Raw genomic sequence first — 24627 nt, forward strand, 5'->3', positions numbered from 1 at the left:
AAAAAAAATGAAACCACAAATCAATAAAAGCCACACAAACACATGGAGACTAAATAAGACACTTTTGAACAAATTAGGTCATTGAAGAAATAATGTGAAAAATATGAAAATTTTAACTATTCCTGGAAATCAACAAAACACCATGACAGCACTTCATGCAACACACATGCAAAAGTGACCAAAATGAACACAAGATAACATATGTAACACAGGAGCATATATGAATGTGTTTCATGTACAAAGGAACTCACACATTTTCGCCATGCATACTCCAAAAGTATACTTCCTAAGGAACCAGTTTTTTATATTCATAACTGCCCTGATCAATTACAGATTACATACTCAAAGCCTCCAAACACCAAAAGCTCAGCTTACCTCATCTAAGTCTTGGATATAAACTGGTTTTTCCTCAAACCCAACTGGCATTGGTTCACTATAGGGGATCTTGACTTCTTCATACAGTTTGGTATTCTCTCTCTGGATTCCTTCTGGTAAAATCATCTGTAAATATCAAAAATAAAATTCCAGTAATAAACAGTAGAAAAAAAACTGCTCTGGTAAGATTTTAAATCAGAGATAAAGACAAAATGTTGCTGGTTTTATAACATAATAACTGGAAAAAAATTCAGCAAATTCAATGCAAAAAAAATCTAAATGAAATAAAAATAAGCATAAAGAATCATAAAACATTCAGGAGTCAAGTATGTCAGAGACTGCACAGAGCACAGTGGGTTGATGAACTTTGTACACATTAGCTACATAGTATTCTTGAGGACAAATACTCTTGTAACCAGAAAACTATGTAGTAGAGTTGTAAGTTTAGTCATTTAGCTACACAATAGCAGTGACTCATAAATATAAACTAAATCAACTGAAAAAGGTTACATATGTTCTGAATGCAGAGTATACTTCAGGAACTTAGGATATACTAAGTTATATACACAATTACTTTCCCTACTATGTTAGCATATAACTCAGCACACTGCATCCACTGGTAATACAGTTAAGGACACAGAGAAAACTATGCTGTCACTTCCTCAGAAAATACCTGTTTCTAAACGTGGTTATATTCAGTGACATACCTTGGCACCAGCTATGAATGCTGATGTTTCACGGGCTGCAACCTGGGAATCATAAACATGAGGATAACGGATTTTCTCAACCTCCATGTCTCTCTGCTTTCCCAAAATTGGAGCATTTCTAGCATTCAGAAGTGCATGTTCTCTGTAAATAAAAAAGTAAGAGACCAGATTTGACACTGTTATTTTAAAAATGAAGCCATATACTAATAAAAGGGCACTAATGGTTATTTCAGTACTCCTACTTAAAAACAGTAGAATTTGAACTAAAAAAATGGAAGGTAGTAAGCAACCATGAAGTTTTAGGGACAGTAAATCCGTATCAAGTATACATCTGGGTGCTACATTTACACAACAATAATTAGTAAGGACGACTTAGTACTGTGCTTTATAATTAATTTTTACAACATAAAGATGTTTAAAAAGTATAAATTACCTTTTCAGTGTTTAAATATTTAAATCAGAGGTTTTCAACCTCGTGGTGATTCCTAACGGTAAAACTGATTGCTACTGCATAACTAGTTCTGCTAATGTTATTTACAATAAATATTTTGGAGACAGGTTTGCCAAAGGAGTCGCGATCCACAGGTTGAGAACTGTGATTGAAATGACATCAATCATTTTTACTTTTCTACTTAAACATGAAAATAGTTATCATGAAATTGAAAAGAGAAACAGATCAAACTATATCCATGTAGCCTTCATGTAACTTAACTGAAACATACACCAAAATCAGCGGAGACTAGTCACCTCTGTAAGTAAAATGTCTCACTTGCCTGAATATTAACCAAGACTTCTTCTAATTAAACATTGTTTTACTCATCATAGAAAATCAGTTTTAAAGAGAATCACCAAATTACTAAAATTCTGAAGAGCAATGACCAGTAAAACTATCTCTTGCATGTTTTCAGTATCTGTTGTTACTACCTCTGTATCCGAAGCTCCTTAGGATCAAAGGACAAACTTCCGTCTCCAGAAACTTCCCCATCGTCTCCAGCCTTTTTCTCTCGCCTGGCAATCTTTTTTTCTTCACGTCGATATTGTTTCATTAACTGTTTTTCTTGTTCAGATTGAATAGTGACTTGACATCCATAATTAGGCTTTGCATTCTCTCCTAAAATTTTTTTACAACTATCTGTGAATTAAAAATATATAATGAATTATAAATTTCATGCATGACTTAACCTTTATGAAAACCATTTTGCTGTACTATAAAAATATAACAGACTCCAATTCTCTTAACAAATCACTTTTTATAGCTGGTTTACTCAATTATATTTTGATGATCTCTACAGAATGTTGCATACTAAACAAAAGTAAGCAAGTTTCCCTTCTAATAGATTCAATACTGTAATGATCTAGGATCATGTAATTTTTGAAATAATAATCTGTTATGTATTAAATACAACTTTGCCCTAAATAACTAACCTTGCTGTACTAGGCTATTATACACGTACTACTTTTCATAACTCAGGAAGAATCCACAAAGAATGGTCAGAGCCACAGTCCTGTGTACCTTCCTACAGAAAGAGATCAGCCAAAGCTCATTGTTAATGAAGTATGAAGTAGGTGTGTGGTGTGTGTAGACCTCAATATTCAGGATGATTTCCCAAGAGGATTAGCTTCTGTGTCTATTTAAACTCGTTCTGAGAATCCACAGTCCTACAGTCACTGAAAGGAGTCAAGTCAGTCGGCATGCACAGAATTGAGGACTTAGCTAGCACAGCTAGGCCAGGAAGAAAGCCTGAAGGGAGATTTGGTCCATACTCTGAGCACAGGCACAAGTTTATTTTATCAAAAGCCAAAATTCAAAGTGGATCAGAGAAGGTATTAAAGCACCAAAAAGGAAAATGTGGTTCAAAGTCATGTTTAGTCAAATCTTGAAACTTTGCAGATACTGAGATGAGTCCTTATCCATACATGACTCAGAATGAGTATTTAAATTCTCAGCCATACGAAACTCTTGTAATGTGGCTTTAAAGTACAAAATAAGACTGTTACCTCCATTAAGCTGAAATGCCATGGCTCTAACCAAAAATATTTCCCTATTTGTCTTATATACCATACTTCCTATGTAATATAACAGAATTTATACTTAACTTTTCCATGTCAAAGAATCCATATTCTGGAAGCTGTCACGTGTACTGAGATGTAAAGGAAAAGTGAAACTGACTGCAGAGCAACAGTGTGAAGACAGGTATGAACTGCTAGGACACCAGAAGTGTGCAGCCACACTTCAGATCACACAACCAATGCTATGTCCTAGTGTAATTAATACTGGTTAAATGGATGGTAACAAGACTGTTATACATACTTGCCATCATCCAAAGAAGAAAGCTAAAGTTATAGGAAAATGTATGTAACTCAATGAAAAAGTTTAGTCTCAACCAACATATTCATCAGGTCAGACTGATGCCTTAAATATACTTTTATATATAATTTAAATTTAGTCTTGCGGGGGGGACTGGGAATATAGTCCCATAGTAGAATCTTGCTGCATGTGTAAGGCCCTAAGTTCAATTTCCAGCACTAAAAAATAAATTTAATACTTAATGTTGATTATGAAGGACAATGCTTCCACACTATCATAGAGTAAAATATGGGAAATGATAATCCAAATTAGCATGTATGGGAGCACTGACTCTTCTTTATGTTGACACACTGTAGCTTTTAAAAACTGCAATCCATATTGGCAGTAACATTTGGAATACTAACCAAGAAAACACAAACTTCTCAGGATATACAAAATTGCTAGACTGGACCATGACCTTACTCCATTACTATGGTAAGAAGTTTACAAACAGGGTTTAACTGTTCTTAATCCCTGCTGGTTTCCTCCAGTAAGTTCCGCACACCTCTACTATACAGGGGAGTAGAGCCAGGTAGAATGAGCCACTCTGCATATCAGAAGAGCTCAAAGCCCCATTAAAAGGCCAAATTGATAAAGTCCAAATGTCCAAGTTTCTAACAATCTTTTAAAAAATATTTCAATAATATTCTTGAAAGATATGTTCTTTAGTTCCAAACACAACAGTAGTTGGTTAAGTTACTTCTGTCCATTTGATATCCATGTTTCCAAAATTGGAGTTTTCAAACCTTTTGAAAGAACTGAAAAGTTATCAATGAAACACGGTTTACAATTTAACAATAAAATACAGTGGCCCCTGTCTTCTTTTTAGTAGGCATTTATTCTTTCCATGGCAAAACGGTTAGATTCACTATTTGTGGACAGAGGCTGCACAGTGCACGGAGAAGCTGCCTACAATTCAACAGTGTAGATCTTACGTTCAAGGCCAACATGAAGGATGTGAGCACTGCCTTGGTGTTCTTAAAATTATAGCAGTGACTCCTTAACTCCTTTCTTTAAGATACAGAAAATTTTTTGCTGATAAAGTCTCTTTCTTTTAAAACAATATTTTACATTAGAAGCAGTGGAACTTTTATCTAAAGAAAAAAATAGTCTGCCGTTAAAATTTCTGGAGTGCTTTATCAAACCTGAACAAAATTTAGTGCAAAAAATAAATTTCAGAATAATAATTCATCCAATTATTAATACAGTAGAAACAATTGTTTTTCAAATGGGACTACATTGAGGCAGAAATTCTGTAGAGCTTTTCTTTTTACTGTGGATACAAACTACCTATCCTCTAGAAATATTAAAAGTAACAATAAATTTCCAAAACAGTGAGATCTGCTTTATATCAAAAACCTACAAATTTAAATATAATTCTCCTATAACAATAAAAATCCTACCTTTAAATTCTTAACTAGCTATTTATGAGTTATGAGTAGCAAGAAAGTATTTACTGCTTAAAATATTACACCTTATATTGCCTAAGAAGTGCATTTGTGCAACGTTGGTTTGGATGTGAAACATAAAAATTTAAATTCTGAGATTTATATTACGTGTACTATCTTCAATATGGCCTACATATATATTGTTCCAATCTAGGAAGTTAAATCAACTTTAAAATAAAGGTTCACGGGCTGGAGAGATGGCTCAGTGGTTAAGAGCACTGACTGCTCTTCCAGAGGTCCTGAGTTCAATTCCCAGCAACCACATGGTGGCTCCCAAACCATCTGTAATGGGATCCGATGCCCTCTTCTGGAGTGTCTGAAGACAGCCAGTGTATACAATAGATAAATAAATTTTTTAAAAGAAAAAAATCAAGGTTGAGTTTTACTTCACATTTGCATATTCAGCCTTGATTTGAATGTTTTGGGGGATAATTCAATCTAACCAAGCCTAGAATCTGTTTTCCCAACCCTGAGTCTGTAATGCCAGACTGAGGTTGGGCTGAGGTTTCACAGATCCTGTAGCAAAGGGAACTCATGGATGAATGGCAGGAATATACTTCAGGGAACAGTTTTTGTTGCTGCTGCTGTGATCCTCTTCTTACGCAAACAACAAATTTCCAACTTAACAAAAGTCTGCCTAAATACTGTGAGTTCCTAGAGGTGGACTGGTGAGATCGAAGACGCATGATCACATATTTACTGCAGGTGAGAGAGGAGCATATGAACGTCAGAGAAGAACTTGCCAGAGAAGACCGAGGTCCGAACTACTATCCTAATGCAATTCCAGCCTTCTAAGAACAGGTATGAAGATTAGAGGAATTTGGTACATAATTTTGGTATTAATCAAGGATGGTTTTGTCATGGCCTTTAGGAGATATTGCCAGGGGAAAAATGAATAAAAGGTAAGCATAAAGAACTCAACACAGGTAGAAGTATTAATTCCATATGGTCCATAATTAAAAGTATATAATTCCATATGCTCATGATTTTTTACACTTCTATTAATAAAGCTGGCAAGGCAGATTTGACTACAAGTGTCAAGAAATTTCATTTTCTTTTTATTATTTGAAACTTGAGTCTGGCAGCTTCATGCCGTTTCTCAGGTAGCTTTGATTTTATTATTTTGTTTCTTATCCAGCTGTCCATAATCTGGTGATGGTGGTGGGGGCTAAGATATACACAGTACATGGTATTCCAGGTGTTGCTCTTTTAGGTGACAGTTACAGAGCAGCTGTGAAGGTGACTGTCATTGTTCTTTCCTGTACACATAGGTTTACAGGGTGTTACCATGTGGTATCCAACTGTGTTACACATTTGTTTCATGAACTTCTATGTCTCATTTTTATATAAAATGGCATCAGTAATAGTACAAGCCAAAAAGCACTAAAAGCACAATTACACTTGTAATTTTTTAACCAGGTCTTTCTTTTAAAACATGTTACTTGCTCTTGAGTTTTATAGAGCTATAAAGACACATAACTGTACTTATTCCTCAATTCTCTCCTCCAACCATCCCCATAGCCTCCCAAACAGGCTGCCTCCAACTTCATGTTTCTCAGATAACTCACTAAGTACACTTCTTAGTACGGCCCTTATGCCCACAGATTTTTCTTTTAAATTACAATTACTATCAGACTCTTACCTTGAAGAACTTGAAACTTATGATCACTTGAGGAATTAAGAAACCGATCTACAATTGTAATTCTGTTCTGGAGTAGCTTCTCAATCAGTTCAAGTCCTTCGGGCCCCAGCAATTCAAATAGCTTTAAAAGAAAATAATAAAATAAGCTTTTACACATTAAAATTCTATGTAGCAAAAATATGAAGTCAAACTAATCATACATAACAAAGATTTAAGAATCAATTATCTTCACAGCTGCCTTATTCATAATAGCCAGAAACTGAAAACAACCCACATGAATGGATACAGAAAATGCCATAAATTTACAAAATAGAATACTACTCACACAGAAACTGAAAACAACCCTACATGTCTCTCAACTAAAGAATGGATACAGAAAATGTGGTAAATCTACACAATGGAATACTACATACCCATTAAAAACAAGAACACCATGAAATTCACAGGCATGCATTAGAATATATCATCGGAGTGAGGTAACCCAGACCCAAAGGGACATGCATGGTATAAACTCACTTTAAGTGGGTATCAGTCATAAACTACATAAACTGATAATGCTGCTATAATCAGCAGACGCAAAGGAGCCAAATAACAAGGAGGGAACAGGAAGGATGTTTGAATCTTTCTCAGAAGAGGAAACAAAACAGATCTCTGAGATCAATGGAAGGAGGGAAATGGGTAGAAGAGGGCATGGGGAGAGGAGAACATCATATGTAGGCAAAGCAAGGGAGAGAGAAAGAAGATCGGCTTAGGGGGAGTGATCTCTAGGAGGCGCCAGAGACCTGGGCTGGAAAGGTCCTAGAGGGTTTATGGGGGTGACTATGGCTGAGATTTGTAGCAGCAGGGGATCTGGATGCTGAAGTGGCCACTTCCTGTAGCCAAGCAGGACTCCAAGTGGAAGGTAAAGACAGCAAGCCACCTAAAGCCTTTTACCCAAAATGTGTCCTGCCTAAAATATGTGCAGAGACAAAGAGCAGAGACTGAGGGAATGGCCAAGCAATGACTGCCCCAAATTGAGACTCATCCCATGGGAAAGAACTAACACTACTAATGAAATTCCATTATTCTTGCTGACAGGAATTTAGCATCATTGTCCTCTGATAGGCTCCACCCAGCAGCCAAAGAAAAGAGTTATAGAGACTCAAACGCAGACATTAGATGGATCTTGAAAAATCTTACCAAAGAGTTAGAAGAGAGATTGAGGGACCTAAGAATACAGGGACTCCAAAGCAAGACCAACAGAGTCAACTAACCTGGACCCTTGGGGGCTCCCAGAGACTGAATCACTAACCAAAGAACAAGTGCAGGCTGGACCTAGGCCCCCAAAATATATATTGCAGATGGGCAGCTTGGTCTTCATTCAGGAGCCCTCAAACGGGAGATAGGGCCATCCCTGAGCCTGTGGCCAGCTGCCTGAACGCCTGCCTATATATCCCACACCTCTAAGTGGGCAGCTTTGTCTGGTCTCAATGGGAGAGGGTGTGCCTAATCCTTCAGAGGCTTGATGGGAGGGGGGAAGGAGAATTGATACCCAGAGGAGGACTTTATCTTCTCAAAAGAGAAGGAAAGGGAGAAGGGGAGAGTTTGCATGGAGGGATACAGGGAGGAAAGAGCTGACATTAGTTTGTAAAGGGAATAATTATTTAATTAAAATAAAAAAGAATATCCTCTACAATGGTAAGCCATGCTGGGGCCTCTGTAAGCACACAATAGCATCAGTAATGCCCTCCAAAAGAACAAGCAAGTGAAAGAGTCAGATGCAGATATTTACACCCCACCAATGGACAGAAGCTGCTGACCCTGTGGCTGAATTAGGGAAAACGTGGAAGCTGAGGAGGAGGACAACTCTATAGAAAGACCAGTGATCTTAACTAACCTTGACCCCCCCCTCACCCCGAGCTCTCAGACACTGAGCCACCAACCAGGCCGCATACACCAGCTGATATGAGGCCCCCAACACATACACAGCAGAAAACTGTTGGATCTGGACTCAGTTAGAGAAGATGCACCAAACCCTGGAGAGACTTGTGGCCTCAGGGAGTAAGGAGGTCTGGTTGGGTGGGGGTGGGAGCGTGTGAACATCCTCTTGGAGATGGATGGGTGGAGAGTCCTGAGTGGGGGGAGTGACAGTATGGGATGTGGAACATTTAGAGGGTAGCTAGGAGGGGGATAAAGTCTGGACTGTAAAAAAAAGATTAAAGAATAATAAATCCTAATTCTGTTTTTAAAAACAATTATAATTTGAATATGTAACTCTACATCACAGAATAAAATATTATTTGTAGTTTACTGTTGTGTAATAAAATTAAATTCTAGGATTTAGTTTCCTTATTATTAACATTATTCTGGGTTTTACAAAGACTGTAGGCTATTAGCTACCTAGCAGCTTACTAGAACAGCTATTTTAGACATAGAAAAAGACTTTAAACAATCAGGAATGGATACTAAATTTTACATGCATTTTAAATACAGAATAAATCTGAAATCTAAAACAATACATATATTATTTTCCTATAGAGGAGTTTTTAAAGATTAAGTTGATTTCAGTCATGGAACAAGAACAAAGTTTAGGATTCAGAGACTTAAAATTACAATACTAAACCTTTTCTTCTGGAAAAGACCAAACGTCTTCAAATAAGAGCTAAGATGAAACACACACACATGCACACACACACACACACACACACACACACTCTTTTCGATTCTTACCCTCTAAATTCACAAGTGAGAAGGTTAAATTAACCAAATTTTGTTGCTATAGAATCCATACACAAATCCTAAGATTAAGGGCTGAAGAGATTGCTCAGTGGTTAGAGCACTGGCTGCTCTTCCAGAGGTCCTGAGTTCAATTCCCAGCAACCACATGGTGGCTCCAAACCATCTGGGATCATATGCCCTCTTCTGGTGTGTCTGAAAATAGCTACAGTATGCTCACATAAAATAAATAAATCTTAAAAAAAAAAACTTCCAGTGAGTATGTGATTTATTAAATATAACATTTTTTGTTCTTTAATGAAGTTATATAACCAAGATGAATAAAAAATGATGACATATGAAGAATGATCTTGTCTTATCAACTCTAAAAGGTGTCAGTAGGATAAAAACATTTATTTTACGTCAAAACTATAATAAGCACTAATTCTATAAAATCTGGCTTAATAATCTTTTCATATTTAAATACTAATATTATTTGATTTTATAAAACCTAAACTGAGGAAATTTACATAAAGCATTCCCGATTACACGGGTAATAGAAAAGCTAAGTTTGATGTAATACCTACCTGAATTTGAACATAAGTGTATTATTTTACAGAAAGGTATTATTGTAGTCAATAAACAGAGATACACACAAACCAATTAGCAAGATTTAGGGGCATAAGCTTAAATCACTACAATTACTCAGAATTGACCACAGGTTTCATTCCGGTCAGCCTGGGTTACACAGCAAGATAACCTTGTAAGATAAAGATCAGGATTTGTTGGTGTTGATGACATACTGAGGTGTAGACATGTTACAATAAGCAGCCAATAAGAAGCATTCTATAAAATCATGAGTATTTTATTAAGCACTGCAATGTTTCTCTTCAGGTTTATAAGCCAATAGCAACCATCATCAACATTTCAGAAAACAATAGGCAGTAAAAACAAATACACATTCACATAGAAAATAGTATAGTTTTATTGGAAATGTACCAAGGATGAAAACATCACTTTCAGAAATCATGCATGTGAAAGAAGCATTTAGTATACATTAAAAATATTAAGTACTTAGCTTAGTAAAAGCTATTCATGAATACTGTAAAGACTGTTTCTATGATCAAAACCAGCATACTAAGAAGGGATTACAATGTTTTATTTTGTAAGATATGTTTTCAATAACACCTATTAATGTGCCTTTGAAAAAATATTAAAAACCTAAACTTCCTAATGTCCCCTAGGCAGAAAGTAGTTTCTAAGACATTACATCTTGCACTGATGTTTTCTTTCTAAAGCCACTGGTCTTCCATCTGAGTACTAACTGTAAAACTATCACAGCTTGTGAGACATCCCTCTTATCAATTCTGTCTCTTTGTTCTCAGGTGCTCTTAAGTCCAGTTTCAAAAGTTCTTCTACGCACTGGAGGAGGTCATTTATTCTGTTTCCTCCCTCAAGAACAACATTTATTCGAGTTTCCTGTACAAAGTCATGCAGGCAGCATGTACATTCACAGATACCACATCACTTAACACCACAACTAGGGCTACTAACCTAGGAAGGTAAGGGGTTTGCTTTGCCTTGAAGTTCTGCCAGCACTATTTCTCCCAATGTAAGTAGCACATTATGAAAGAATTCTGTAGGACAAGACCACTGCCATAATATTCCAGTATGTGAACCAAGTGATTGATACAGTCAGAGAGACATGAATCAGGCTTCCACTTTCTCTTTCAAGTAACCTTTTAATTCCTCAAGACTTGCTACAGTCTTACTCCAGAACACCATTACTCTGGAAACCCAAGCTTTACCACGGGAACTTCTGGAGACGCAATCTATAGTCAAATCATAGTACTCTGCTCCCGAGAGGACATTCACTGTCAAACAGGAAAGCAAACACCCAAAAGTTATTCCACAACAAACTGATTACAGAGTCTGCAACAGTAACTACCACATAAGTGATCAGCATTAGTAGCAAGTATCTTCACTAGGTCATATTACAGGCTTCAAGATTAGCCTCAATACATCCCAAAAAGAAGTAATCCAAAGTATATTCAGTAAACACAATGAAATAAAACTAGAAATCAATAAGACAATTTGAAAAATTCTCAAATTTGTGCTAAGTAACCAAAAGAGTAATGACCAACTGATCAAAAATTCAGGGAAACACATAAACGCAAATACGAGTCAGAGATGGCTGGAAGTAGGTGCGGTCACGTGTGCAAGCAAGAAGAGAGTGTGAGTAAATTTGGAGCAAATTACACGAAATGTAGTTAAATCAGTGCTTAACGGGAAATTTATGCCCATACACTCCCTCTTAAAAAGCATTCAGATCAACTTCATTTTCAACCTTAAGGAAAACGAAAAGGAAAAGCAGACATACAAAGAAATCAGTAAGTCCTGAGCAAAAATAAATGAACGACAGCACAGAAAAACAACAGCAAGAATCAAGAAAACCCAAAGACTTTAGAACTTTAGCTGATTAACAAAAGGGTAAGACGACTAGAATGAATTATGCATTACAAAGATTCGACATCAAAAAACTAACTCAAGAACTTATAGAGCATCTGTATAGACTTCTAGCAAGGCAAAGGATGATTAGTGACCAAAACCAGGACACAGAATGGCAAGTTTGTTGATGACCAATTTATGAAGAACTTAAATTCTACTGATGGCTTCTACTAAATCTCTTTCAAAAAGGTTAATTCCAATTCTTAACACTACACACAAATTAAGAACATGCAAAAACATTTCTATGTTGACTTTTCTCAAAGCCAGTACTAGTGACACCCAAACCAGATGCATAACAAGAAAACTATAGATCAATGACTTTGGAATATAGAAACAAAGAGTGTCCATGAAATATTAACCAAGTAAATCCAGTAACATATTCAAATGTCTTAACTTAGATTAGATAAATGGACAGACAGAAAGACAGAGGACAGATACTCTGTGTGATAAAGTGAAATCAATGAAACCACTACAAAGTGGACACATGGGGGGGGTAAATCGACCAATATGAAAACCTTACCAATAAATTAAAACAAACTGCACAATTAATTTAACAAATGAGAAAAAGGCCATTTTATTTTTTCATGAAGAAAAAATAAGTATACTTGCAGGGAATTCTATATCTTCATAAAAGACAGCAACGAAAACTCACAGCTAACTATGGTGCTGTTTCATGAAAGATCAAAATGGTTAGCCATGAAGATCAGAAATAAGACAAAGTCTCAACTCACCACTTCTATTCAATACTGCGTGGAGGCTCTAGCCAGGGCATTTAGGCAAGAAAAAGATATATAGGGCATCTAGATAGAAAGAGAAGAAATAAAACTATTTATTCACAGATGACATAATGTTGCATACAGAAAATACTGTTGGAACAATTATTTACTTCAAGAATGCACAAGATGATATAAATATATAAAAATCAATTAACTGTATCCTGTACTAATGAATAATCTTAAAATGAAACTAAGAAAATAACCTCTTATATAATGTCATCAAAAATTACTGAAGAATTTCTTTTTAAAAGGAAGAGTATGACTTTTCAGCTGTAACTACAAAATACAACTGAAAGAAACTAAAATCCTAAGTAAAAATCAGTATCTAAGAACCAGAATACATAATATTGAGATTTTTAGTACAACTCGTATCACTCTACAGAGTCAGTGCAATCTCAGAATTCCTGGTGCCTTCTTTGCAAAAAGTAGCAAGCCAATTCTCAATTCATACAGAGCTGGGAGAAACCCAGAATAATAAAAAGAATCTTGGGAGGATAGAGGAAATGACAGTTCAGGATTCAGAGGCCCCTATCTGTACACTTACAACAAAGTAATCAAAACCAAAACTGTGCCATATTGGCCACACAGACATGATGTTGAACAGAACTCAGAGTCCAGAGAGACAAACAAGAGAAAACAACACTAAAAGGGAGCTGATTTCTGGCTAGTGTCTTTCAATAAGCAACAATGGAATAACCAGAGAAAAGAGGGAAGAGGACAAGAGAGGAAGGGAAAAAGAAAATAAAGGACAAAGGAGAAGAAGATAAGACTACTATCCAAAACCACAAACAAAACTTTACTCAGTGCAAGTCAATGGTCTAAAGGCCTTACAATCTAAGGCTATAAAACTCTGAAGAGAAAACATAGCAGTAAATCTTCATGAAAAAGATGCTTAAATACTATATGAAAATTATGAGCAACAAAAGACAAAAGTATATAGAGTTCATGCTTCCAAGAGTAAACTCAAGAAGGTAAAAAGACAATGCACAGAACCAAAAAAAAATTTACAAATACACATGCAACAAGAAGCTTTTGTACAACACACAAATAAATCATAGTTCAGGAATAGTAAAAGAAAATGAAAACGTAAAGCATTTACGTTTCTCTATGAAGCACACACCATTGTATACTAAGCATGATGACACTCGGGATGATAGTCTTGAGAACAATACACTAGTGGATCAAAGAGGTAAGAATGGCAAGAGTGCAAGGGTAAAAGCCTACGATTTCATAAGATGATCTGAGAAGAAAACTACTATAATTGCACGTATCGGTGCATATATAAGAATCCCTGATTGGTACACTTTAAATATATATGTAAAACCACATCAATAAACCTATAAAAAGATGTCCATGAGCCATGTCTGCTTGAGTAATCTAAATATTGCTTAAGGTAGGGTGAAATTTAAACAATTTCCTGCATGAGATGTTTTCATGCTATTCTTGGTACTCTTTGTGTAAGTTAATGGGGATCATTGTATCTCATCACACGTATACGGTGGGGACCTGTATAATAGTTTCCCGTTTTACTCATTCCCGCACTACAGAACCTCTACAGTCATGCCAGCTGTTCTAAAAAGATTTCAGGTGAGTTATTTTGTACTGTTGGTAGTCAGACACAAGGCCTGCCTCAAAGATCAGGGGTAGAACTAAAGAACTTTCTACAGAAAGAGGGATGGGATGAGAAAAGCAGGAAGGGATGAAGGGAAGGGAGAACTACAATATATATCTACATCATCCACCATGGAACACAAACTATAACAGGAAACACTATAGATGGATGGACGGACGGGTAGGTGAGTCTTACAAGATCCTAAGAATTTTTAAAATGTGGTCATTTCTTCTATAAGAAAATAATTCTGCCAGAGTCAGCCTTGCACATTTATATTCTTAAACACTCAGCTACAACTTAACCCAAGCTATTTCTTCTTCACAAATAGCAAATTCTAGTAAGAAATATTTTTGGACAAAAACAATTTTAGAAAACCACTAGCTTGCCATCCCACCAACAGTGGAGGAGTGTTCCACTTTCTCCACATCCTCACCAACATCTGCTGCCACTTGAGTTTTTTATCTTAATCATTCTAACTGGTGTGAGGAAGACTCTCAGGGTCGTTTTGATTTGCATTTGCCTGATGACTAAGGATGCTGAATATTTCTTTAAGTGTTTCTCAGCCATTTGAAATTCCTCTGTTGTGAATTCTTCATTTAGTTCTATATCCCATTTCTTGATTGGGTTTTCTTTTTGTTTGTTTTGTTTTTTGTTTTTTGGGAGGTTAGCTTCTTCAGTTCTTTAGGTTTTAGATATTGGCCCTCTATCAGATGTGGGGTTACTGAAGATATTTTTTCTCAGTGTGTAAGTTGCTGATTTGTCCAGATGACTATGTCCTTTTCCATACAGAAGGTTTTCAGTTTTATGAGGTCCAATTCATCAATTCTTCCTTTTTTAAAGATTTACTTATTTTATGTATGAGTACATTGTAGCTACTTTCAGACACACCAGAAGAAGGGACAAGATTTCATTACAGGTGGTTGTGAGCCACCATGTAGTTTCTGGGAATTGAACTCGGGTCCTCTGGAAGAGCATCCAGTGCTCTTAACCACTGATCCATCTCTCCAGCTATTTATCAATTCTTGATCTTAGCACCTGAGCCATAGTAGTCCTGTTTAGTAAATCTGCCCCTCTCTCCCTTTCGAAAATAGTTCAAGGCTGAAAGCCCAGCAGTCTCAACTAACGTGGACCCCCAAAATCTCTCAAAAAATAAGCCACCAACCAGACAGCATATGCTAGCTGATATGAGGCTCCAGACACATGTACAGCAGAAGACTGCCTGGTCTGGCCTCAGTGAGAGAAGAGGAACCTAGCCCTCTAAAGACTTGAGGGCCCAGCGAGTGGTGAAGTCTGGTGGGGTGGGGGAGACATCTTCTTGGAGACAGAGGTTGGGGGTGGGATAAGGAAGTGGGTGTACCTGGAAGCTAGTGTCTCATGAAAGAACGTCGTGGCAAAGACAGCCACTTCTTAATAACACTCCTAAGATGCTATGGCTGACAAAACAAGCAAATTAAAAATTATTCAGCTGTGAACACATGGTGTAGGTAACTTCCAGACAAAAGATTCCGTAAGTGGCCATCAGACAGCAGACAAAATCTTATATAGTAATCCTCATTTGGTTTGTGTCATAGAAAATTAGTAAGTGTTTACACATTAAAATAAAGTCACAACGAATATAAAAAATGATCATGAAAATTAGAACAGCATTTGTTTATCTCCACGGAGAAAAGTGCAATGCAAGTTACTGCTGCCTGCAGAGAATTCTATAAATTATGTTTCATAATAATTAATAGCCACTATTTATAGGTATTTAATCTGACATAACAATTTAGCAAGCCTAATGCCAAAGTCACTTACAAGTTTAATTAAAACAGCCTGAAATGTGAACAGGATTTATAGCCATATAAGAGAAATAATTAGATGGGCAGGGTGCTGGTTTGAATGAGAATGGCTCCCATAGGCTCATATAACTGATGCTTACTAGTTAGTGCAACTGTTTAGGAATGGTTAGGAGGTGTGGCCTTCAGAAAAGGTGTGTCATTGGGAGTGGGCTTTGGGGTTTCAAAGGACTGCCATCATTCCCATTAGCTTCTTCCACCCTCTCTGTTTTTTTTTTCCTGGTGGATCAAGATGAGATATCTCAGCTGTTTCCGTCACCATGTCTTTGCTCACCACCACGGACTTTAACATGGAACTGTTCAGCCAAATTAAACACTTTCTACGTTGCCTTGGTCATAGTGCCATAGCATAGCAACAGAAAACCAACTTAGGCAATTAGTAAAGTTAAGCTAAGAAAAAAAATCATATGCTTAGAAGTTTAGTTTACAATTTAATACATGTATTGAGTTTCCTGACTTGTGGAAAGGAATTAGGTTAACTTCTTCCCAAAAGATGTTTAAGGTCATAAAAGTGAACACAGATAACTGAACAAACCTGTCTGTCTTTAACCTGAATGTTTACATCAAGTTTAATACCTGTTTACAAACCGGTATTTCATGTGCTCTTCAAGTAAGTCTGAACAACTTTCATTATATCAGATTTAATTTTCTGGTTCATTTTCCTTTTAAGATATAGGCGCGCGCACGCGCACACACACACACACACACACACACACACACAAACTTCAGGACACAAAGTTCAGGCAACAAAATGGTGTTGGATTGATAAATTTTGTTAGATTACCTTTTATTTTGAAAACTTTAAGAATTCATTCCACATAGTAAAAAAAAAAAAAAAAAAAGAATGAATTTAAAGTATCAAACCAAAGATAATAAATATATATTCTACATTTATACCTGAAGAAATACAACTTATCTTATTACTATAAAATGTATACAAGTTTACAAAAATAATAAGGTAATAAATCATAATAGTTTAAATACAAAAGTACATATGAGGGTCTAGTGAGAATCAAACAGACATGTTTTATAAAGATACAATACAATGCCATACTTCATACTATACTCAGTATAGCTTAGTGTATATGTGCAGGAGGGTGGGGGATAGGAGGGTGGCAGCAATGGTGTAGGAAAATGTGCTTTCAATATAAGGAGGCCATGGGAGGATGCCAATGTCTTACTGTCCTAAAATCGTTTCCTTGCATCTGAAACATTCCATATTGCACAGGGGATCTTTATGGCAGAAGACAGAAAACTTAAAAAACATCAGAAAGTTCCTGAAACGGACCAGATTCAATAGGCCCCTCCCTCTCAGAATAACCAATTAAGGCCAGCTGAGGGATACGCTCAGACATGTCTCCAAAGACAACTGAGACCAGCAGAGCTGCCTGGAAGAGATTTAGACCAACTGAGTCACTTGGAAAATACACTCTGAAACCTCTTGAGCTGCCTATGTACTTACTGTACAGTGTGCTTCGGGTTTCTAGCTTTTGTGAGCCAGTGCTGGGGTGGGCTTTGTTGCTTCCATTGTCTTTGACTCATTTCTGCTCCCGCACATAACCCATCACTCACATTCCTATAGCCGATGCCAATAGAACTCATTGGTTCATTAAATTGGACTTTGGTGGTATTCTTGCTATGGTATGTTGTAGACTCCCCATCTGTGGTAACTAGACATGTATGTGTATGCATGCAGTGAGTCTCCCAGAAGAGTCTGTTCTGTCACTCACTAGAGTCTCTCACTAAACCTGGAGCTAAACTGATAGCCAGCAAGTCCCAGCAATCCTTCTGTCTGTGCCCATGTTCCAGCACTAGGTTATGGGTTCCTGGAACCAAGCTCATTTTTTAGGTCCTAGGAATCTGAACTCAGGTCTTGAGGCTAAAATACATCCCAAGTGTTATTACCACAATGATCTCCCCAGCTACCGAATGTGTTTCTTAAAAAATGAAAAAAAAAATTAGTATTACTTTGCAAACATAATTAAAATATTAATTTTTTTTTAATTTTGAATAAATCAAATAACGATAGTGATATAGAACAAAGAATAGCAGTGTGTATTCTTGGTACATTTAAAGAATATAAATGGGGTTTTAGAAGATGAAGTTTAGACTACCACACTAAACCATGCTCATTACTCTCATAAAAACTTCAGACAACAGGATCATGTGTGGTACAAATAAATACAAAAAAAAAAAAAAAAAAAAAGTCATAGTTTTCACTCAGAAGATAATCTAAGCAAATAATTCCCACTTCCTAGGATCAGGAAAAACCCAAAGAGATAGGTTGGAAAATCAACATGCTATAGGTCAAGAAATACCATCTGCATAACTGCAAGAGATAATGCTGACAGCAAATGTCAGGTACAAATGCTACAGACTGTGACATCTGTATAAATGTAAGGCAAGACCATAAATAAATTCAAAGCTCACTGTTTTCCTAGGAACTAATTACACAGTAACTCCATCAATATTTACACTGGCATTGACCGTGCTGCAAACAGCACTTAATGTTGGAATAATACTAGTATGGCTACTCCAACAAACCTAGACCATGCTAGCCTCTCAGATGTCACTTGGCATTTCTCGGTATTTCAACCAGCTCTTTGGTACTTATCTGAAGGCAGATATAAATTTAGTTTATAATTTTGTAAGGAATACAGTCAAAACTCTGGTATGTTCAAACATAATGGTGCTAACAGTTTCGGGAAACATTGTGCTGGATGATTCAAGTAATGCCACAAATGCTCACATCATTATGAATACTCTGAAACATAGCTTCACAAGGTCTTGGTAATTTGTCTAACCATGAAAATTAAAAAATCTTTAACTCTTCAATTCATGCTCTTCTCATAAAAAGATAATGAAAGGTGAAGAGACAGCTCAGTGGTTAAGAGCACAAGACTGCAATCACAAAGACTATACTGAAGATCACAGACAAAGCCTATATAACAAGCCGGTATAGTACAGCATCCCTACCTCCATGAGAAATACAACATAGATCACTGGGGTTTATGAATTTCGGGCCTAGCAAGGAAAACAGAAGCCCTAGCCCTACGTCCAAAGAGAGAAACTGCCTCAAAAAAAAATAGATAAACAGAGGAGAGCATTCTACAACTGCTTCTGGCACAGATGCAGACACACAGCTGTGTGCATACATACACACAAATATATGTATGTATGTATGTATGTATGTATGTATGTATGTATGTATTTCTAATTGATAGCATATTATCACAATGGAAGGTCTACTATGTGGGAAAAGTCCCAGAGTTTCTAACATTGTCTTATTTTGTGACTTGAACCTAAATTTTGAATTGGGGGCTCTATTTTTTAGTTGTTTGTTTTATATGAATTTTCATCCAACAACATGGCTGCTCTGAAAAGGGATCATATCCAAAGACCTTCTAGGTCTGTATGATCTGGCTGGAATGACACATCTTTAATCATGCCCTCCAGGCTAGTCTGTAGAAGAAGTGCCCCGGTAATTGAGGGGCAGACAAAGTGTTGAATTGGAAAGGGGTTTAACAGAATGAGTCAGAATGTGCTCATCTCCACAAGAATGGCACAGGGAAAAGAGCTGACTTCAGAGAGAAGTGAAGTGAGAGGAGATCAGTTTGGAGCAGTTCAGTTCACAGAGTTTGGAGGAAGATTTTTCCAAGCAGCAAAGCAATTCAGTGAAAAGCTGAGAGAAGCTTGTTTGAATCAGTCATCTTGGAGAGTTTTGAGCCAGAAGAACTGAGTTGAACCAGAGAGAGTTCAGAAAGAAACAGAAAGGGTGAGCTTATTTACCAGCGAGCCTCCATTTTATTGTATCCATTTTTATACATAAGACAACATAAATGACTGTGAGAAAAGTGGTTATGTCAGGAGAGAGAGAGAGAGATAGAAAGATAGATAGATAATCAAGAGGTCACATACTGAACCAAAAATACTTATTTGGTAAAGGGATAAAATGAACACATACTTTTCAAATTAAGAACTATATAAATGACCAATGAATTATACAAAAACATGTTCAGTATCTTTAGCCTCACTTCATTTCATCTCAGTCAGAAAACAAAAATTCACAGGTATAGGGGCATCTTATATACTGCTTTCCTTTTCCTGTTTCCTTGTAGAAACAAAAATCAATATGGAAATTTCACAGAAAGGTCAACATGCAACTGCCACATAATTATACTGACATGAATGTAGAGTTACAGTTGAAATACCTACAGACATGTTTATCACTATACTATATATAATAGATAAGTTATGGAATCAGCCTCGGTACCTAATGGATGAACATATACACAGCCATCTTTCTTTCAGTGATAAAGATGAATAAAATTTGTGCTTTTGTAGGAAAGTGGTAGGAACTGTAAAATAAGTAAAGTACAAAATAATAGATTGTCACAATGATGGGCATCACATGATTTATCTGTGGAATTTAAGGAAAAAAAGACAAGAAAGTAAAACAGGAAGGACTACTACAGATATTGAAGGTAGAAGTACAAGAAAGGGCACCAGAATGAATTATGATCAAAGTACACTGTATGCATATAAAAATGACATAGTAAAGGCTCATTATAATGTAAAATATACATTAAAAATAAACAGCCAATAAGATACAGCACATCCTGAAGTGAAAGCATGTATAAAAAACGTACTATACAAGAATAAGATGAGTCAGCAAGTAAAGATGTTGACTGCTGACCTTGCAGACCTAGATCAGTGTCCAGGCAGTAGGAAGAAAATAACTGACTCCCAAAATTGTCCTCTGACCTCAACACCAGTGTGTATGTGTGTCACATCACACACACACACACACATGAGAAAGAGAGAAACAGTGAGAGACAGAGACACAGAGATAGTATAACAGAATTTACTATAACATAATTAGACAGAAATAAACTCACAATCCAAACACGAATACTTCTACCACAGAGCATGAACCATCCCAACAGGCCTTCATTTTATTTACATACAAGAAGCCAAATATTGAGAAAAAACACTTGTATTTCCACAAAGTACTGGCAAAATGAAATATCCAGTAACGTAGGAAGCCGCCTGTTATGATCACGTTTAAGAAGAATCACAGAGTCAGACAGTATATTTCAGAACAGTCTTTAGTACACTAGGAAGGTATGCCGGGCACTGCATTTGGCTCCTACCTCTCTGCACATCCTTTATTCTCTCACATCTCTGTGCATACTGAAGTTCTAAACATATTATTCTTTTTAAAACAATCTTTTTATTAATTATTCAATTTGTTTAGATCTCAAATGATATCCCATTCCCCAGCTACCCCCTCCACCAACCCTCCATGCCATATTCATCCTCGCCCCTACCCTTTGCCTGAATGAGTGCTCCCCCACCCACCCACACTCTCCATCCTCACTGATCCAGCACCCCCCGAGATAATTCTCAACTGAGGAATCTCAAATGGCTGAGAAGCACCTAAAGATATGTTCAACATCCTTAGTTATCAGGGAAATGCTAATCAAAATGTCTCTGAGATTTCACCTCACACCAGTCAGAAAGATCAAAAACGCAGGTAACAGCAGATGTTGGTGAGGAGAAAGAAACACTTCTCCATTACTGGTGGGACAGAAAACTGGTAAATCAGTCTGGCAGTTCCTGAGAAAATTAGAAATAGTTCTACCTGAGGAAGCAGCTATACCAGTCCTGGGCATATACCCAAAAGATGGTCCATCATATAACAGAGACACACGTTCCACCCTGTTCATAGCAGCAGTCTTATTTATAATATAGCAGAACGGGGAAACAACCCAGATGTCCCTCAACAGAAGAAGGGATACAGAAAATGTGGTACATATACACAATGAATTACTACATAGCAATTAAAAACAAAGACTTCATGAAATCTGCAGGCAAATGGATGGACCTAGAAAATATCATCCTGAGTGAGGTAACACAGACACAAAAGAACACACATATATATACTTACTTATAGTAGCTATTAGCCCAAAAGCCCACAATACCCGTAATACAACCCACAGGACATATGGAAAAGGAAGACCAGGATGTGGATGATTCAGTTCTGCAGTGTGGGGTCAACAGGACGACTGTGGGAGGTGTAGGGAGAGGGACTGGGGAGGGGTAAAGAGGGGAGGAAATAAGGGGCAGCATCAGGATGTGGAGATTTGAGAGAAGTACAGAGCGTCAGGAAATGGAACAAAACAATGTAGCAGGAGGATGAGGAACTGGGGATAGCCACCAGAGGGTCCAAGATACTAGGAAAACGTGAGGCTCCCTGGACCCAACGGGGATGACTTTAGACAAAATGGGCAAAGAAGTAGAGGACAGATCCTGTAGGGACCTCCTCTAGCAGACAGGCATGGCCCCCAGGGGAGGGCTTGGAACACCCACACATTATTCTTTCTAAAGCCTGAAATGTGTCACCTAATGCCCTGTTCATCATGAAATAATCATATTTCATCATATTTTAAAACAAATTTCAAACTTAACTTCCTCTCTGAACAGTTTTTTTTACTCCATGAGCCATCTACACAATGTGTGACTTGATTTTGTTTCTACATTTGTAGACAGCATAATACCAACTGTTATCTACGAACATGTCTCCTGTTATTTAGCAACTATCCAACAAAGCAAAGTTTCTATCTAATTATATCTTTAAAAAATGCTTAATTCCATTTGTGTGTGTGCGTGCGTGTGTGTGCGTGTGCACACAGGCAGGTACCTTCTCATATATACAAACAGTATTAGTAGCAAGCACTGAGTCATGCTGCCAGTCATCTTCATTCTTTTGTGCCCACTAGCAATGCATCTAGAAACACAGTGTACACAAAACAGAGGCACAAGTTCTATTTGACTTTGCAATGAAGCAGATTAAAGAGCATTCTTTGAAACTGGATGGTATCTTCCCATCAACGATGACCAAAATAAAATAAAATGAAATAAAAAAGAGAAAAAAAAAAAAACAAACTGTGTTCAATGTTTCTAAGTTTCATTATAGGCACAATACTAGGCTAAAAATCAGTAAAAGCATTTTTTTGTAGCATGAATTTCAAAAAAGTATTATTTGTATAATATTTGAAAAGATTCAAGTCATAATATATAACATATCTGATATAAAACAGCCCCAGTCAAAATACCTATGGACTATGAGACCAACCATAGAATTAAATCATGGTCCCTTACTTTGAAACAGCTAACACTAATTCTCTAAATTAAAACAATTTCTCTGTAACATTTATATGATTTTAAAACGCTCATTTGTTTTTATAACAAAACAATGATAATAATAACAATAATAGTAATAATAATATGAAGCCTAATAATGATATCTACCATCTGAGTATTTTCCATATGCTATGACATGTTATACGTGGGGTAACAGTTAATGATTATACCCATCCTTTATAATTCTATTAGTATCCCTTTGAAAAACAGAGCAAGAAAACTAAGCTTCATAGAGATTCAGTCTAAGAATGGAAGTGAGTGGAAGGGTGGAAATAATCCAATTTCAAAGTGTCTTCTCTTTTTAAAATAGTATGCCATACCCACTCATCTGTTGGCAAGCGGGTTCCTCTAAGTATGTACCCTTATATCCATGGGCAAGTGTAGTTCTCAGCCTTTATCAAAGAAATTTCTCTTTGCAGCAGTGGGAGATCATTACAGAAAACCACAGCCAATTAAACTACAAAGTTCACAGTCCCAAACAACATATCTATAATCCAATCCCTGAGCCTAAGGCTCAAAGATATTGTGGAAGAAGGAGCAGGAAGAGCGTAAGAGGCAGAGGAACAGGACTTTGCTGTGAGATTATGTCTCCTAGAAAAGTCTGAGATGCTGCACTCAGGAAGTCTGAGTAAAACGTGGCTACCTGAAAGAACCCTAAAAATAGATGACATGCTAACATGAAAGGGGGAAAAAATTCCCATGAGGCCTTAATTCTAGACAAAGAACTACATGCAACTAAAGAATGCAAGTAATACATGAACATACAAGTAATATCTGAACTGAGCAGTTTGTATATTTACATATTCGTGCATGTGTGCCTGTGCATGTATGTGTGTAAAAATAATTAAAGAAAAAGAAGCCATAAATTTGTGTGAGAGCAGAAAGTGTGGGTAGGTGATACAAGTTGGAGAGAAGAAAGCAAAGAGGGAAATAACGTAATCATATTTTAATTTCAGAAAATAAAAAATTTTAAATTGTTTTGGAAAAAATCCAGTTAGCCAATTATTTCAGATTAATTTGATTCTTAATAGTTAATGTGTTTTAAATAGAAATTGATCAGAAATTTTTTTCTAAATGTCAGCTAACATAAATGAAATTAAAAAAAAAAAGTTTTATTTAAAACTCTGGAGGATATTTTGTCATTCAATGTTTAAAAATATTTTAAAAATGTAAACAGTACAAGCATATTCCTAAAGCAACCGCATAAGTTGTCACTTAAATCTATAGTTCTCAAAGAAACAGTAGTTACTGCAGTGAGCAGCACTGAGTAGGCGTATCCGCCTTCACTGCTCATTACACCGGGCCTTCCTGTAACACCCACTGAAGAGTACACCTGCCTCCCACACCTGCCTAGAGAGCGCACCATCCGTGCCAGTGCAAGGGGTCGGGATGCTATGCTGACTATCTATGTTTGAAGGTTAATCTGGGCTGAGCATGTACGACAGTGCTGAAACATACTTAGCATATGCAAGGT

General features: G+C 36.7%; 1 protein-coding gene across 1 annotated transcript in view; it reads right to left on the reverse strand.

Moving 5' to 3' along the window:
• ASCC3 (activating signal cointegrator 1 complex subunit 3) overlaps positions 1-24627 on the reverse strand; it is a 228484-nt gene that overhangs the window by 175796 nt on the left and 28061 nt on the right. Inside the window, exons 5-8 of the mRNA XM_080938316.1 lie at positions 6520-6640; positions 2007-2214; positions 1083-1224; positions 376-501 (exon numbers count right to left, since the gene is read on the reverse strand). Coding sequence (XP_080794442.1) covers positions 376-501; positions 1083-1224; positions 2007-2214; positions 6520-6640 — 597 coding nt within the window. The remainder of the gene's footprint in view (positions 1-375; positions 502-1082; positions 1225-2006; positions 2215-6519; positions 6641-24627) is intronic.

The sequence above is a fragment of the Micromys minutus genome (assembly GCF_963924665.1).
Source record: "Micromys minutus genome assembly, chromosome: 25".
Classification (NCBI taxonomy): domain Eukaryota; kingdom Metazoa; phylum Chordata; class Mammalia; order Rodentia; family Muridae; genus Micromys; species Micromys minutus.